We start from the raw sequence: 17,712 nt of genomic DNA, 5'->3' as shown, positions 1-17,712 counted from the left end.
TTGTTAGTTCAATTATTTCTCCCCCGTTTCGTAGTATATATTTACTTTTCTGGCTGGACGTTTAAATACATATTTTATATACACAATACATTGTATACATAAAAGACAAAAAGTTATTGACTGTAATACGGCTGATTTCATTAAACTCGACCATGAGTAACAGGGGAAAAATGAGTTAGGAAATGTAAATCTGTATGTGACGTCCTTAATAATACAGATATACTAGAAGATGAAACGTATTCAAAATTGATACACATACTTATTTTATGCTTTCTTTTTTCTGATTTGATTTAATTAAGCACATTTTATTGAAACATAATGAATTGGATTGAACACAAGTTTTACCAACTTAGATTGTCCTCTCAAACACAAAGAAAATTTTATATATATATATATATATATATATATATATATATATATATATATATATATATATATATATATATATATATATATATATATATATATATATATATATATATATATATATATATATATATAAGGAAGCGAAATCGAAGTCAGCTGTCAAAACACCCAGCAAAGTATAAATAAAGTTATTGAGATTACAGCAAACGCAATTTTTCACCATACATGTTCCTATCCGTAATATTACGGTACTTATCTTACGACCAACCACGCGTTTCATTGAACAAACTTGCAAATATGATATGAGAACCCACGTCTCGAACACAACCCGCAATATCTTGGACCCAGTTCTCGCATCTGTGGATTTAAATGCATGTGCAAGCCGATTCACGGAATATTGCATTTCCTCTTAGAGATAATCCAACTCCCCCCCCCCCCCCCCCCGAAAAAAAAGAGAGCCAGAAACACAAAGGTTAGCGGAAACTTAGATTGGTATAAAAATTATATTCCTAGTTGCGAATTTAAGGGGAAACCAGGTGTCCACGGCGGGGGGGGGGGGGGGCGGGGGGATTCAATGTTCTACATAGGAGAGCAATTTTTTAAAGTCTTCTCGAGAACTATAGGACTAGAAGCTGCAAGATCTTCACAGAGTGTTTTCAGTTTGTTACAACCATGGACCCTAGGGCATAGAGGATGCCTCTGTTTTTTGGTTTTATGTTTGTTATTTTTTAATGTAATGCAGGCTTCCCCTCTTTTGTGATTACTTTTCAGCTCCTCTAGCTGAGCCAAAGGTTTAAGTCAGCTACTATGATCAAAGTTTTATTCCGTTTTCCCTCCGTCCGTCTGTTGTTTGCTATATTTTGTACATTTTCTACTTCTTCTACAGATCCATGGCGCCAGTTTGAATCAAACTCTTTGGAAAGAGTGATTACAAATTTGTTAAAATTAAGCATGTTTTCTATGGTACACAATAATTACTAGTATAATAATTATTTAATAATAATAAATGTTGTGTTGTGGTCATTAAAATTTTTTTATGAACCACTGAACCAGAAATGACAAACCTTAACTATATGTTAAAGTTTCTGAAGACCATCCAACGTACCTTTGCTACCATTCTGGAGTTGGTTGCTTCTTCACGCAGTAGCTAATGTACTGTTTTCCTCATTGTCTAGACAGCTCGGCATCTGGGTTCGAAACCTCATTTGAAAAAAAAAATTTATGCAGTCTCAAAGCTCTCTGTTCATTTCAAATACATCTTAATCTGAAAGCCAAGTTTTAAATCTTTCAGTGTCATTTTTCATTATGCTAGTTTATATCGAAGCATCATTATTTCTTTCATGAGATGTGAAGATAACGAAAAGTAATCGAGCTCAAATTCAAGTTCATTGAAATAATACAAATTTTGAGCCGAGCAAATACGGACCTCTAAAAACATCAGAGGTAGGATCAGATGCCATGGAGGAGTGAGCCTACCCTGTCGAATGACCATACCCACCGTATGCTCATTGTCATGATCGGGAAAACAGAAAAATCCGTAGACAATTAAGTGTAAAAATAATAGCCTAACAATATGTATGAAAAACGTCAGTCAACATTCGACTTTAAGATAGTTTTTTGCTGACAAGGTTGTTGTATCGAACATAGAATTTGCGAAATGTTGACTTTAAACGAGACTGTTGATGTTCTTGTTTTATCAACGTATTTGTCAATAGCTTTTATCATTAAGTTTTGTTACCATGGGTTACCATAAACGTCTTTTTATAGTAAGGTATCCATTAATGAACAGATGTATCAGATTCTGTGGTATCTTTAATTTCGAGTTCAAAGGGATATATCGAATTAACGTAGGAATGAAAGTGAATATTATTAATTGATAAAACGTCGTCAATATTGTTTATTTGAAGGCCGCCGCAAGAGACTTCTTTTCATGTAGAAGTTTTTGAATAATTTCTGCTTTATATGAGTACATATTAAACCGGTCTGCTAATATGGGAATTCCGAAATACTGTTGAAGCCTTGATAACCATAAACTACAAAAATATTCAGAAACGCGAGCATCTTTCCATATCAACTTCAGAGTACCTGTGTGCACAATCAGAATATTTTTTAACAAAATAATTTTGCAAATGACCAATGACAAGGTACGTAAATTTATGAGTTCCATTTTTATTGAAAAGGCAGCTGCCTATGATGTCAAAAAACCTGGACTTTAAATTTATTATGGGAAATGGTTGTATAAAATATTGAAAAGTCGCACGTTTTGATTTTATCGATTTTGGTAAAATTTTGTGATTTCAAATTTTCTAAAAGTTCCTCGGAGTTTTTAAGTATCCACATCTGATTTACACTAGTTCTTAAATAAACTGTTGTTGTACAGTACTCCTGAAGTTTCTCCGTCACTGCTGTTAATATTTTAGAGAGTAGTAAGGAAAGTAGTTGTTGGTAGAACATTTACTGGAACCAACTATTTTTTTTTTATAAGAATTTTTTATGTAATTGCGGAATCCAGTATAAATAATTCAAATTCAATCTGGTTGTTGGGAATATTAAAAGCATTTAAAACTAACATAATTTCGAACAATTTCCTCCTTTGAAAGGGAGCCACATTGTATAAGTTCGTTCGTCTATTACCTTTTCAAAATTTCGACTTCTCTGGAACCTCAGAGCCAATTTCAACCAAACTTGCCAAAAGCATCCTTTGATGAAGGGGATTCATATTTGCTCAAATGAAGGGCCAGGCTCTCTTTCAAGGGGAAATAATTAAGAAATAGTGAAAATTTTGTGTATCTTTTAATAGTCTTCCCCAGCAGCACTGTGCCAAAACTTCTGTAAAATCTTCCTTACATAGTGTAAATTCAACTTTCCTCAAGTCATGACCCCCGAAGGTTAGGTAGGGCCTCAATGGAGGATCAAACTTTTACATAGGAATTTATAGGAAAAAATCTTCAAAAATCTTCTTAAGAAAAGCAAAGCCGTGATTAGTCATATTGATATGGAAGCATCCTCAGGCGGTGTAGATTAAAATTTGTTATAATCATGACCCAACTGAGTAGGGTTTGGGCACAATAGGCGATCATACTTTTACCTAGGAATATATAGAAAAATATCATCAAAAATCTTCTATTCAAGAACAGCAAAGCGATGTTTAGTCATATTAATCATCCTCATGTAGTGTAGATTAAAGTTTGTTCAAAACATTACCCCCGGAGGTTGGGTAGGACCTCAATGTGGATAAAAGTTTTACATAGGAATATATAGGAAAACATCTTCAAAAATATTCTTCTGAGGAAAAGTAAAGCCACGTTTAGGCATATTGATATGGAAGCATCCTCAGGTAGTGTACATTGTTCAAATTTTGACCCCCGGCGATAGGGTTGGGCCACAATAGGCGATCTGTCCTACGTCGTCTTTTATTTCTAATATATGTGAATGATGTTGACGAAAATATGACATCTGTTTGCAGATTATTTGCAGACGATAACTCTTTACAAGAAAGCTCAAGTGACATGTGCCTCATTGAACATAATCTTAACCATGATTTAAAAATCATGGATGAGTGGTCCAAAAATTGGCTATTCAAATTTAATCCAAGTAAAACAAAGGTAGTATTTTTCAGCTTAAAAAATACAAACCTCTTACCTGTATTATTATTTGGGAACCTGTCAGCTAGAATATGTAACACAACATAAACATCTTGAAGTTATTTTTTCATCTAAATTAGACTGGACTGAATAGATTAATAGTATTGTCAGTAAAGGCTACAAAAAGCTTGGACTTCTCAAGAAACTTAAATTTTCAGTGTCTAGAGATACTTTATCCAAAATTTACATTTCCTTTGTAAGACCTCAACTTGAGTATACATCTGAAAGTTTGGTCGGGCTGTTCATTTGCAGATATTGAAAAACTTGAAAAGGTTCAATTGACCGCTGCAAGAATTGTGACAGGTCTGTCAGTATTAGCGTCAAGAAACTCGTTGTATGTTGAAACAGGATGGGAACCTCTTATAATAATAAGGGACAAAACATAACTTTTAACAATGTTTAAAATCCACAATAACCTAGCTCCTGATCATTTAAAAAATATTGTACCAGTAGTTAGAAGCAATGTTTCAAATTATAGTACTCGTAATTCAAGTAATTATTTCTTACCAAAATGTAGGCTTAAATTACTCAATAAGTCATTTGTTCCCGATGCTATTCGCAAATGGAATTCATTGTGTAACGAAACTAGAGAAATAGCTGCAATAGGAATTTTCAAAAGAAAATTGAATAATAATAATGACAAGCCTCCCAAGTATCTATCATATGGCAAAAGGTATCTGAACTTTTTACATTATACAATTAATTACCCCTTATGAGGTCAACATGGTGAAATAAGGACCCGAGACCTGGCCCACGAGGTGACCTGACCAGGTCAGGTCAGCGAGTGGGCAAGGTCGAGGGTCCTTATTTCACCATGTTGAACTCATAAGGGGTAATCAATTGTTTTATTATACCAATATAAATTAAGACAATTTTTGTAGACTTAATTACTAAAATAATCAATTGTGTATTAGACCTACGAACTGTTATTATCAGTGTTTCATCGGGATAGGGATTCGCTAGTGAAGTTGTTTACTTTTCGCCTGCAAGTCTTGTAAGTTTTTGCACCGCCGTTTTATCAAAACACTCTGTGATTGTCAGTAACTTGCATTTTTATAAATTCAAGGAAGTTTCAATGAAAACAATAAATTTTATGACGCGCATCTAAAGGACAATCGTATTCCGTATCATAAAAAGACTATACATATTTTAACAACGGCATTTTTTGTAATGAACAGTCATTACTGTTTGCATTAAATTTTAAATTTGAATGGAATTTAGATTAACAGGTCATTTTAGCAGTCATCATAATTTATAATGACAGGGTCATTTTACCCCACGTGCAATGATTCCTAGGTAATTATTGCTGTAAATGGTACTTTTTGGAGTCATTATTGAGTTTAAAAGCCTTCTAACAAGCCAATCAAATTTGAGTATTCTTAATAGAGGTATAATAAACAAAAATAAGGCACACTTGTATTCTAAATCATGACTTATATAAATGTAACATTATAACGAATCTAAATCATTCTCGTGGATATAAGGAGGATAGTCATCAATATTTCCTTGTGAAAATATCTAGAAGCTAAATGTTTAATGTTAAATGCATTACTTGTAATTAATAATGTAAAAATATTAAATGTGCATAAACTGCTATTGGGAGATAAATCATTATCTTTGCAGGAAAAATGAAAAAAAAGGTATTCACCGTATTGTTCAAAAATTTATTCAGGATACTGGTCGTTTCAATTAACACTTATTTGTATTTACCACCTCTTTTATAACTATATTTCATATGGTTATTGTCGTCATTATATTTATCACTATATCATTCCTTAGCAATAATAACTATTGTTTTTGTTCTTCTATGTTCATGTATATTATTGTAAAATTGTAAATCTTTGTAAATATTGTATGGCTATTCAGATTTTATGTATGACAGAGGACGATCTAAATTTTTGGAACTTGTGTCCAATCCCTTTGACATATTGTCAATAAAATATGTTCAAAAGAAAAACAATGGGCCATCATAGTTTTACATAGGAACATATAGGAAAAAAAATCTTTAAAAAATATTTTTCTCCATATTGATATGGAGCATCCTCGGGTAGTGTAGATTTAAGTTTGTTCAAATCATCCCCCCCTGGGGTGGAGTTGGGGCACAATGTGCTATCAGAGTTTAACATACGGATAAATAGGATAGGAAAAAAAATATTTTAAAATCTTTCTTTTTTTCAATATCACCGGGTTCATAGGTGTGTGTATGAAAGTGGGTCAATACATCGTTTCACAGCCCTTGTTTCATCGCACATGGTTAAAAAATCTTAAAGTGTTCTACTGGACGAATCCTGTCTTTGAACGGTTGGAACGATGCTTTAAGAGCTTTATTTTATAGATACGATTTTGCTTCTTTGAAGAAACCACAGGAAGCTAATATTACAACTAGGTATTTATTTTTGTTCGCACAATAAATGTATACACTAACAAATGTGAAGTTTTCTTTAATTAGGTGAACACTTTTATTTAAAATAACTACTTTTGTCTTATTGATATTTTTAATATCTAAGCTCACCTACATGTAAAAGTTAAGTCAGATTGAGTTTCTTTCCAGAAAGATTAATGTAGTAATTATTTTCTTACAGAAGGCGTTCGAGAAAAATTTAAAAATACTTGGGCTTAGAACTCCTAGGTCTGGTGTATGTAAAAGAGGTAACGTTCTCTATTTTAATGAAAATATTGTCATGTCTGCATTATGTAGAATAAGCCTATAGCTTAGTAACAAAGAAATATTGATTTATTGATGGGAGTAAACTAAATGTATTTATAATTGTTTTCTTTAGACCATACTGTTAAACTCATAATATTATTTTAACGGATTTAAAGTCTATTATAAAATTTTAGTGATTAATAGTTTTTCACGACAATTACAGTCTGTCCTTTTGTTGGGCAAATTGATATAGTTTGGTGAATAAGACCTTCATGTAACAGCAATTGTTTAATTGTCTGTCAACTAAAACATCATCGCTAAACCTTTTCAATTTGCCCTGCAAAATAAACAGTGTAGCAGTTATCATAAAAGGGCTTATTGATGAATAAATTAAGAATCTTATTTGGAAACTGAAATGATGACACAAAATACTCATGAAACAAAAACAACAAAGCACAGAATACACTCACGATGTGATTTCATTGCAAGAAGACATTTCAAGCAGGAATTTGAAAGAGCTCACATCGTTTATATCTAATACTGCTCTTGTCCTAAATAAATGACTACGTCTCTGTATAAACTATAAGACTGAATCGTCACATAGCAACCAGAAACTTGTATTTAAATAGTTTCACAGATTCAATTGCACGATTGTAATTCTGTATCTATCTCCTTTTAATCCACTTTACCTGTTGTTAAAATGTAGGCAGCTAAATCATATTTGAAATCTAGCCAGATTTTACAGCAATTAGTCAAATCATCCTTATCAGAGTCATGGGTGAATTCAATTCTCAGTTTTGAGCATTTTGAAGGGAATGAGATATGTTACCCACTAATACGCAAGAAAGAAATTCGCACTTTAAGTCAATCGTCTGTGTAATAATAATTTTGATATAGTGTAAAAGTGAAAGAAATTTGAAATATGATAATCAATATGCAAATCAGAAAAAAAGGATGTGCACTGAAAGTTGTATAATCAGTATGTTGTGTTTACCAAAAATTTGCCTAATACGATGTAAACTTTCAGTAAATTCAATTGTTCAAAATGTCTAATCCGGCCAACTTCTGTGGAACAAGTAATGTTCCTACTAGAAAGTTTTACTGTACATGTCTGTTTTATTTTTTTTTTCTCAAAATGCAGGAGAAAATTAATCTATAACATGGTTTTCAAACATAATTTTATATTATTTAACGATAAACAAAAAGATCTCATAATAGACTGTAAGTTTTTGTTTATTACTCTTTCCTTTGTTCATGTTTTATTATAAAATTCAAATTTTGCTTAAGTTCAATGAATTTAGGGGAAAAACTACTGATGTTCCCTGAATAAAAAGCAGAATATAATTACATTAAAAAAATATCAAAGTTTGGACATGGCAAAGATACGCATGGATATTTAAAAAGTGACTGCATTAACCACTATCGATGTGGCATTTATCAATGCGTTTAGTTTATATCTGTAACTGTACACAAAACATGTACATTTTTTATCATTGTTGGACCAATTAGCTTCTCACAACTAATTCTTTATCAGTAATGATTGACAAAACTATCCATATACGATATACATGTAGTAAATAAACGTTTGGTTCATGAATGATGATGATTTTAATCAAGGTTATACCTAATTTTCCGGACACAAAGGCTATTCAACTTTTCTTTCCGATAAAAGTATTATAGGGATTAATACTTTATTTTCGCCCACTTTTATACATGTTCTTTAGGTCAGACGACACGTTCCTAAAAAATATATATAAAATTTTCCAAGAATTTATCATTGAAGCATTACTTCTTAAACAAATTTCCTCACAAAAAATTAAGGTACCTTACCAGGCATTTGTGCAAGATACCAAAGGATGTTATTTACTATATATTCCTATTGAAAATCACTAACATTGCAATATCACAATTTTTTGGTGTCTTTGTCCACTTAGACATTTCGAAAACAGTTTGAAAATCACAAGAGAATGATAATTATGATAAAATTGTTGCATAATACGAGGAGATTCAAAACAGATATCGAGGAACGTGTCGTCAGACCTTAAAGTCAAAGACTGTTGACAGTCCGATAAAAAATATTAATGCGATTATTATTTTAACTTTTTCACACTTTTATACATGCCCTAAAAGTCAAAGACTTTTGACAGCGCTAAGGGAAAATCCACTGTCCTATATTTGTATCAATGCATTTGTTATCAGCAAGGTTTTAATCTTGGTTTTGAATTGCATATTGTAAATTCGTCCTGTTCATCTAAGGGACAAGTTTTGTCTTTGCGACGTTTCCTAAGAGATGCTACAACTAGTTGTTTTTGGAGTGTTAGCGGTTGTATTGTGGTATAATGTTTGTGTCTTCAGAACTCGGAAGATTACAGTCAATGGTCAAGGAGTTTTGATAACTGGATGTGATACTGGTAGGTTCAATTTAGTAATTTATCTTGACGTAAACATGTTATAAAATGCTTTTTTATGGATTGAAAAAATGTATCTAAATTCTAAGTGAAGAAAATAATTTTTTAATCCAATTTATCCTGAAATAAAACTTTAGTTTCAAGTGCTTCGTAATCTGATTTTACTCCACCATAGTGATTTCAAGTAAAATTTTACCATAATGTCCTTTATACTTGTCTGAATGTTTAACGTGGTATTTAACTACAAAGACTGTAGACACACACTTATTTCTAATGCTGATAGCTTGTTAAAAATGATAACACATTATAGAATTTTAACAGAAAACTTAGGAAAAAAGAATCTTAAAACTATGAACATTACTATTGCATAATTATGTCATCCCACACTGACCCCACATGGTGCAATATTAGGATTGAAGTACTAAATTTTAAAAATTGATTTCAATAAAATTACCATTTTTGTTATTTCGGCAACGACAGCCATTTTGAAAGTTTTAAATGCTGCATGCATGATTCTAGTCTGTATCATTACTGTGGATTCATTAAGATTGTTCAGGCCATCTGCAAGAATGCAGGACTGCGGAAAAAAATTAGAAGTAATACTAACAATATGTCACCCAACTTTGATCGAGATAACAGGAGGATACACATGAAACAAGTTCCAAACCTTAGATAGTCTGTTTAATTACGATGTAATTTTACTTTTTTCCAGGATTTGGACACGATCTGGCAAAGCGTCTGGATAAGATGGGGTTTCATGTGTTTGCTGGATGTTTGGTGGAAGATGGGCCCGGTCCAGAAGAATTAGCGAAATTATGTTCTAAACGTCTTCACGTTGTCCAACTAGACATCACCAAAGATGATCAAATCAGAGCTGCCAAAAGTTATGTGGAGTCAGTACACGAACTGACCGGATGTGGTAAGTAAGATATTTTATGAAAAGGGTATAATTTGTTATTTTTCCTTTGGTTAAAGCATATTAACAAATCATGAAAAACATCTACTTATAATTACCTATAACCATAGATTTTTACTACATGAGATTTAATTTTTACCTTGTCAGCATAAATTTTAATCAAATATAATTCGTTTCATTCTTTTTTACTTTATCAAGTTAATTTTTATTATTACTTTATACTTCAAATTTTGACATTATCAAGTGTACCTTTAACTTTTTTTTTTTAGGTCTCTGGGCTGTTGTCAACAACGCTGGAATTGACTTCTATGGAGATATAGAATTTTGCACAATAGATATGTACAGACGTGTGGCGGAAGTGAATCTTTTTGGCATGATAAACGTCACAAAAGCATTTCTACCCATGATTAGAAAATCTAAAGGTATAAAGCAACATCATAAATTCTGAGTATATTTACTTTTTTGTCAAAGACATTTATATTTTTAGACAATATGTATGCTTACATTTGTTTTAATTATAATAAGATAGAAAGAAAAAAAGTGCAAAATATATCTGAAGTTGGGTATTTTCACCATCTTCAAAAATCGCTTAGCAGAGTACTTTTTCACTTTTCACACACACGAATCTTTAGAATGTTGATTCTCTCTCTCTCTCTCTTTCTCTCTCTCTCTCTCTCAGTGTGTGTGTGTGTGTGTGTTTGATTGAGTCATAGTTTCCTTGGTCATATCTATTTTGTATGCATAACATAGAGGATATTTTCTTTTCGGAGAACGTCTTAAAAAAGAAAAATTATTTCATACATGAAATTACTTTATTCATGCATAGATTTGCTGACTCAGGGAAGTTTCAGAAGAGTAAGAGAAGATTAAATTATGTAGGATTATAAAATAGTCAACTACTAGTACATAATTTTCTTAGCCCTTAGATTATACAAAAATTAAAGCAAACACCAGAAAACAATCAAAGGGAAGGAATGGTAAGGTCATAAACTGTGAGTGACATTTTGAAGCATCTGCACGAAACTACATGGTAATCTTAATTTTGACAGTGTAATCACACCTGCAGATGAAAATTCTTCTCACAAAAGAAAAAAAACTTCAGTTTTTAGGTAAAGTGTGTTTTTAAAGATAAGATCTGTTTAGTGGATGTTATAAACATTATCCTTCATAATAGGTCGAATTGTGAACAATACAAGTGTCAAAGGCCTTGTATCTCTTCCAAGAATATCGGTCTATGGAATCACTAAGTTTGGCTGTGAAAATTTTTCTGACTGCCTGAGGCTTGAAATGAGGAAGTTTGGAGTAAAAGTTTCTATTGTTGAACCAGGGAATTTTGGAGGGGTAACAGGAATTCGTATAGGTAGCAATGTATGTTTCTTTATTCTCTTTTTTCTTAACGGAGAACATTACACAAGTAAACTGATCTGATTAATTGTTTGTATGCTGTTTGTCTAATTTACAATTAAACCTTGTCATTTTGACATTTTTTTCTTATTTCTCTTTAAGTTATGATATGAATTACTTAAAGTTGTGCAGGTATTCTTCTAATGGTCAAATTACTTTAATTTAAAGAAATAAGTATTATACCATCTCAGTGTTGATTAAGATCGTTTTAAAAGATCTGCAAAGGAGCTCTGCATTCCAAAGGGAAAAAATCCATGTGCAGCCAATGTTGTATATTTCAGAGCCATCATATTATTAAGATATTTCAGACTGAAACTATATCAAATTCTTTTTATGTCTGTTGCATGCTTGATCGTTGAATAAGGCTTACTTAAATTTCCTGATGGTCGTAGCGCATTTGAAATGCTTTACAAAACAAGAAATAATAATAATTAAAAAAGCACATTTAAGTCTTCATTTCATGAGCTAAAAGGCTATAAATTCTTTGAAAATTGTAAATTTACTCAAATTTGGTATATAAGAAAAACATTTCCCTTAGCCATTACTATTTGGTGTTGCATGTTTCCTTGATAAACACGAGTTTATTAGTAAGTAAATGATTTATTATAGTGATATATGTTATACGATACAACGTACTATAACAAGTTAATTCAAATTTATTACAGTTTGAACGTTTGAAAAGAGATAAAGAGGAAATGTGGAGCAATGCTGACGCAGAAGTGAGACAAGTTTATGGCCGGAAGTATCTGGAATCCCAGTTTTCTGGACAAGTAGAAGCACTTGACTCTTCCTTCCCCTCGACTGATCCGGTCATTGATGCGTTTGTTGACGCTTTGACGCTTGAAAATCCGAAAAGTAGATATTTAGTAGATGGTGGATCAGGACTGATTGATTTCTGTAATGTACGTTAAGCTTATGTTCTTCCAAAGAGGGTTTGTCTTGGGCTAGGGTTTCATTGCAAGCTTAGGTTAAATGCATACACTTGACTGATATACTGTTTATTAAAGAGCGCTTCATCATCTAGAAGATATTTGATAAAATATCTTTTCTCTCCTGGGAGAGAGCAGAGTGCTTTGACTTTTAATTGTATGCACTAAAAAAGTAAAATATATTATGGATGACTCCATTTCACATAGTTAATTAAAAAAAAATTCAATCTGGCTTAAAATCTAGAGTATATGTTAAATGTGAAAATAAGGCATAGTCCAATTAAGCATTAACATAAGATATGAATACTTGGATGACACAACAAAACTGAAAAATAATATCTTGACTGATAATACTGTACGTGTAAACAAATTGGCGTATTTTGAATTTAGCGCAATCACTGGGTTTGGAGGAGTTGGCGTAATCAAGAATTAGCGCTACACATGTACGTGCCGTTTATTGTATATATAAATGATTTCTTTGCGATATTCATAATTTAGTGCATCGTTGACTGCGCCAAAGTCGCTAAAAAGAAGCCCTCTTTTTTAATGTTGACTGATAATACTGTACGTGTAAACAAATTGGCGTATTTTGAATTTAGCGCAATCACTGGGTTAGGAGGAGTTGGCGTAATCAAGAATTAGCGCTACACATGTACGTGCCGTTCATTGTATATATAAATGATTTCTTTGCGATATTCATAAATTAGTGCATCGTTGACTGCGCCAAAGTCGCTAAAAAGAAGCCCGCTTTTTAAAGTACACATACAGTATATAAAATACACTGTTATGTACTTGAATGTTCTGAAGTAAGAAATTCCACATATTATTATTTTATTATCTATTTATTTTCAGTATTTGGCCCGGCTGAAAAACTATATACCGACCGTTTGGATGGATTTCATAGTTGACCGATGGCTCAACTCCTTCGGGGTATCAAATTTCGGAACCTGACAAAGAGAATTATATAGTCATTTTTTAAGTTTCTGGTGATATTTTTAATGCTGCATTAAAAAAAATGAATGATTTAATTTTTTTCAAAATAAAGGAAAAGAATTTCTCCAGGAAAGAGGTATTGAAAATAATGCTGTTTTCTTAATAAGCACAAATATAGTTTACGCTTATAGATGTATTTTTAAATTAGCTATAGTAAACCCCTATTATAAACCTTTTTCTTAAAAGAAGACAATAAAATCAACAACAAAGAATATCGATTCTTTTTCTGTTTGTTGTGAAAGGGGGAATCAGGTCTTTCTATTCAAAGATGACTAGTGATGTCCCTTCTCCCGAAGTGAAAAGAATATCAAATTTGACGAAATTCCATGCAAATGGAAGAAATTCCATAAAATGTCCTACTTTAGCACCTTATTGTGACCTCTATGTATGCTTTGAATCGAAAGTAATGCTGGTTTTAAAACAAGCAACGTTGAAAGTGTTTAATTACAAAATTAACTCTCTTAACTGTTTTGAATTTTATGAAAAAGGTACAGAATTCGGAAATATCCTGTTCGTTTTCTTTATAGCGTGACCGTCACGGTAGCTCAGTCGGTAGAGCGCTCGCTCCATGATCGGAAGGTCGTGTGTTCGAATCACGGCCGCGACTGACCAAGTCGATAGAAAAAGGTAGCAACTGTTCCTTCGCCATACGCTAGGCACTTTGAAGTGAAAATTGCGGGTCCTTCGGATGAGACCTTAAAAACCGAGGCCCTGTGTCACGGTAGGTGTTGGCACAATAAAGACCCCTCTCTGCTCAATGGCCCTGAGTGCCGAGTAAAGGTCTAAATTTGAAGCCCTTAGGGGTATATGATGACGTCTCGAGTGAAAAATTCTCGTAAAACAACATACAATCTATCAATCAACCTTTATAGCGTGATCGAATATCTCTCTCTACATGTACAATGATTGTAATAGTAGATATATCAGAAAGAGAGCGATGTAGCGGAAAGCCCCCACCCCCGAAAAAAGGATCCGAACATCGGAAAAATTCGTAGACAATCAGTGTGTAAATGATGGCCTAAAATTAGTATGAAAAACGTCAGTCAGCATTTGACTTATTGATAGATTGTATTTGCTGATAAGGTCATTGTATCAACAATAGAACTTGCAAAATGATGACTTTAAACGATAGTGTTGATATTTTTGTTTCATCAACTTGTTTGTCAATAGCTTGCCTTGTGTTAGAAATTGTTCGTACGTAGAGCATGTTCTAGCGTATCGAATCAACTGGGAGACGTAAACCCCTTCTGCAAGTGATAAAGATATTTTGCTACATAATGAAGGGAAGTTCACGACTGAAAAGTTGAAGTCATCACGCTTATCATAAAGCTTGGTTATTAGGTGACCATTAATACCTTTTTGTAGTAAAATATCCAAATATGAAACAGATGTGTGAGATTCTGCGATATCTTTTATTTCAAGCTCACTTGGATATATCGAGTCGACTTATTAATGGGAGTAACTATATATTATCAATATTACGACATCAATTTATCTAAATGTCGAGTTGAAGTCCACAGCAAGTGTCTTCTTCTTGTCATGTAGAAATATTTGAATAAATTCTCCTTCATATGAATACAAAAATAGGTCGGCTAATATTGGGGAACAATTGGTACCCATGGGAATTCCGATAGATTGTTGGAAGACCTGATCTAAAAAAACTAAATAGGTATTGTCAATCAGAAACTCAAGCATCTTTTTAATATCAACTTCAGAGTACTTGTGTGTACAATTAGAATGTATTTTAACAAAATTATGCTGCAAATGAACAATGACAAGGTAAGTAAATTTCATTTTTATTGAAAAAGCAGCTGTCAATGATATCAAAAAGTCTTAACTTTAATTTATCGTAAGGAATTGTTTTATAAAGTGTTGAAAAGTCGTACGTTTTCATGTTTATGATTTTGGTAAAATCTTGTGATTTCAAATTTTTTAAAAGTTCCTTGGAACTTTTAAGTATGATTTACACCATTTCTCAAATATATTGTTGTACTCCTGAAGTCTCTCCTTCACGGCTTTTGAAATTTTAGATAGACGTAAAGAAGAGACTTTGTGGAACATTTACTGGAATCCGCCATGTATCTTTGTTTGTAAGGACTTTTTTGAAGTTTCGGAATCCATTATAGGTATGGTAATTCAAATTTATTTTGATTGTTGGGAATGTTAAAAATATTTAAAACTGACATATGATTTTGAAGAATTTCCTGCTAAGAAAGAGAGCTTTGGATATAAGTTAGACTAAACTTGCAGAATTAAATCCAAGTTCATCCTAAATACATGTACAATTTAGATAATGAACCTTACAAACAAAGACAATGTTGTTACCTACTTTGTCAGCTGAATTCAGTACAAACTGGTCGTATAATCTATCTAATTATTTTTTCACTTCTGAATTATTGAACAGAGAAGGAGAGATGGTTTTCATATTGCCCCTTAATTGCTGAATGAGAGATTTTAACATTCATCTGATACTTTAGTCCATTCTGACAAAGTGTTTTATGTCTGGCCTATCGCCTTGCGTAATCTTCCACAGAATGCATAATATTTATGGAATTATGACGCCAGTTGAAAAATTGAGGTTCCCTAAATTTTGGCTTTTTTAAGTAAGTTATTTAGGGTCCTCTTTATTTACTATATTTACCTCACCAGTAATGACGTGTCCAGCAGGACTATAGATGTAGGGTGAACAAGAACATGAAACGTTGGAGGATTAAGTTTCAAATGTTCGATATTTAGGCCCTTTCGAGTTGTAATTAAAAAGACTTGAAGCAATTGTCGATGTATAATTGTAAGAAATACAAGGTGCTGACTTCAACTTCAAAAGACTGGAACCTTTGTGACTCAGAATATTCCTTACATGTATGCTAACGGCGTCAATTCCTATGTTGGTATATTGAAGTTTAAAGGGAAAAACGTGTTATTTTAGCAGAATTTTCTTCCGTACAACGTGGCGATTTAAAAAACATATGGTTTGCAATATCCATAATCACAGATCCGAGTCTGTTTTCTGGTGTCGAAGAATCCAAATATGGACTTCACTCGACTTAATCATAGAGGCTGTTAAAAAATTTCAAGGGACGGAGTAAAGTTTGGTTTGAATGTAATAAAGACCTAACTGTTTATTTACATAAGGCAGTAGTGAATCAAAGGAGTCATCGTGTATAATAGGTTTATTGTAAGACTGATGTCCATGACTACGCATACGTCTCTGAGTATTGTTAAAAATCCCATCACATTCATATTGCTACACTGTGGACTGGAAAGATTCCCATCACTATCGACATTGTCATTGCATCGATATGGAAAGGCCGTGCTTAGTTTTGTAATCCAATATTCTTCTCTTTGTCTCTGAAAGCTGTACTCAATGATGAGCTATAAGTATGATGGTGAATCTTTTCTAAAATTCTAACTTTCATTGATAAAATAGAATGACTAGGTTAATCAAAGTGCTTGGATAGAAGATGCTTGCCCGCATTGTTAATTTGAAATCTATGCCCGATATTCATTTATTAAGCGAACCTTTGGTTTCACGCACATTAACAATTTCTGAACAATTTTTGTCATCGCCTTCGGCTGATCACAGTTAATTCCATGTAAGGCATTCAGCAAATGTAACAATTTGCGCACACATATCGCGATGGCCTTCTATGTTACTATGATTTGATAACTTCAGGTGATTTTTTGCAACCTGTTAAGTACTGAAGGACCATTTTAGTGCATTTTTAGGGATCTAAATTTTGTAACAGTTACATGGTGAATTTCTCTATGTGCGCAAGAGTTTCATTTACTTCCGAAAACGTACACTCTTTCCCTTCAGAGTAGTTTATTCATTCAATGATGTTTCGAGTAATTCTAATTCGTACATTAGTTTATTCGTTTATTAGCTAATTGACTGTTCTGCACATTCTAATTCCATTACGTAGGCCACAACTTTGACATCTGAATATTACACGATTACTTTATTTTAAAGAAAAACTTGTTTTTAGCCCTTTTTCCTTTCACGATATATTAACAAAAAACTTCCCCAATAATCAGGAAAGTCATGGTGAGTAAATATTTTGCTATATATTTAGTGTGAACTGCATTTTATTCCTTTCACTATATTTAAAGGAAAAAGCTAGCTGTGTATTTTGTGAAAGTGTCCATGAAAATGTTCAAAATACATATTTTCAATTTTCTTCAAACATGACAATCGTTCAAACGTGTATACGTGTGTACAAAATTAAGATCTCGTGACCTTGATTTTCAGACTCTATAGGTATGCATTTAGGAATCCAGTGTCCTACATTTCTACTAATCTTTGTTATCAATTGTTCAACAGAGAGTGCCATAAACAGGTAGGAAACGTTGATAATATGTAAATAGATTGTACCCATACATCAGGATGTTGTCTTGTGCCTGAACT

General features: G+C 32.5%; 1 protein-coding gene across 1 annotated transcript; it reads left to right on the top strand.

The window, feature by feature from the left end:
• The first annotated feature begins 8,947 nt into the window (after positions 1–8,947).
• LOC133185117 (D-beta-hydroxybutyrate dehydrogenase, mitochondrial-like) lies at positions 8,948–13,265 on the top strand. Its single transcript, XM_061320175.1, has 6 exons — positions 8,948–9,068; positions 9,778–9,984; positions 10,251–10,403; positions 11,156–11,349; positions 12,051–12,287; positions 13,167–13,265. The coding sequence occupies exons 1-6, from the start codon at positions 8,948–8,950 to the stop codon at positions 13,263–13,265; spliced, it is 1,011 nt and encodes a 336-aa protein (XP_061176159.1).
• The last annotated feature ends 4,447 nt before the right edge of the window (positions 13,266–17,712 follow it).

Source organism: Saccostrea echinata, unplaced genomic scaffold (genome assembly GCF_033153115.1).
Source record: "Saccostrea echinata isolate AGI-Se365-2 ecotype Australia unplaced genomic scaffold, CSIRO_AGI_Sech_v1 ptg000012l, whole genome shotgun sequence".
NCBI lineage: Eukaryota > Metazoa > Mollusca > Bivalvia > Ostreida > Ostreidae > Saccostrea > Saccostrea echinata.
This window is presented reverse-complemented; position numbering and strand designations above follow the sequence as displayed.

Coding starts and splice junctions, on each gene's coding strand:
- LOC133185117 (XM_061320175.1), top strand. CDS start 8,948: ATGCTACAACTAGTTGTTTTTGGAGTGTTAGCGGTTGTATTGTGGTAT. Junction 9,985..10,250: donor ACACGAACTGACCGGATGTG/GTAAGTAAGATA, acceptor TTTTTTTTTTAG/GTCTCTGGGCTGTTGTCAAC. Junction 10,404..11,155: donor CATGATTAGAAAATCTAAAG/GTATAAAGCAAC, acceptor CCTTCATAATAG/GTCGAATTGTGAACAATACA.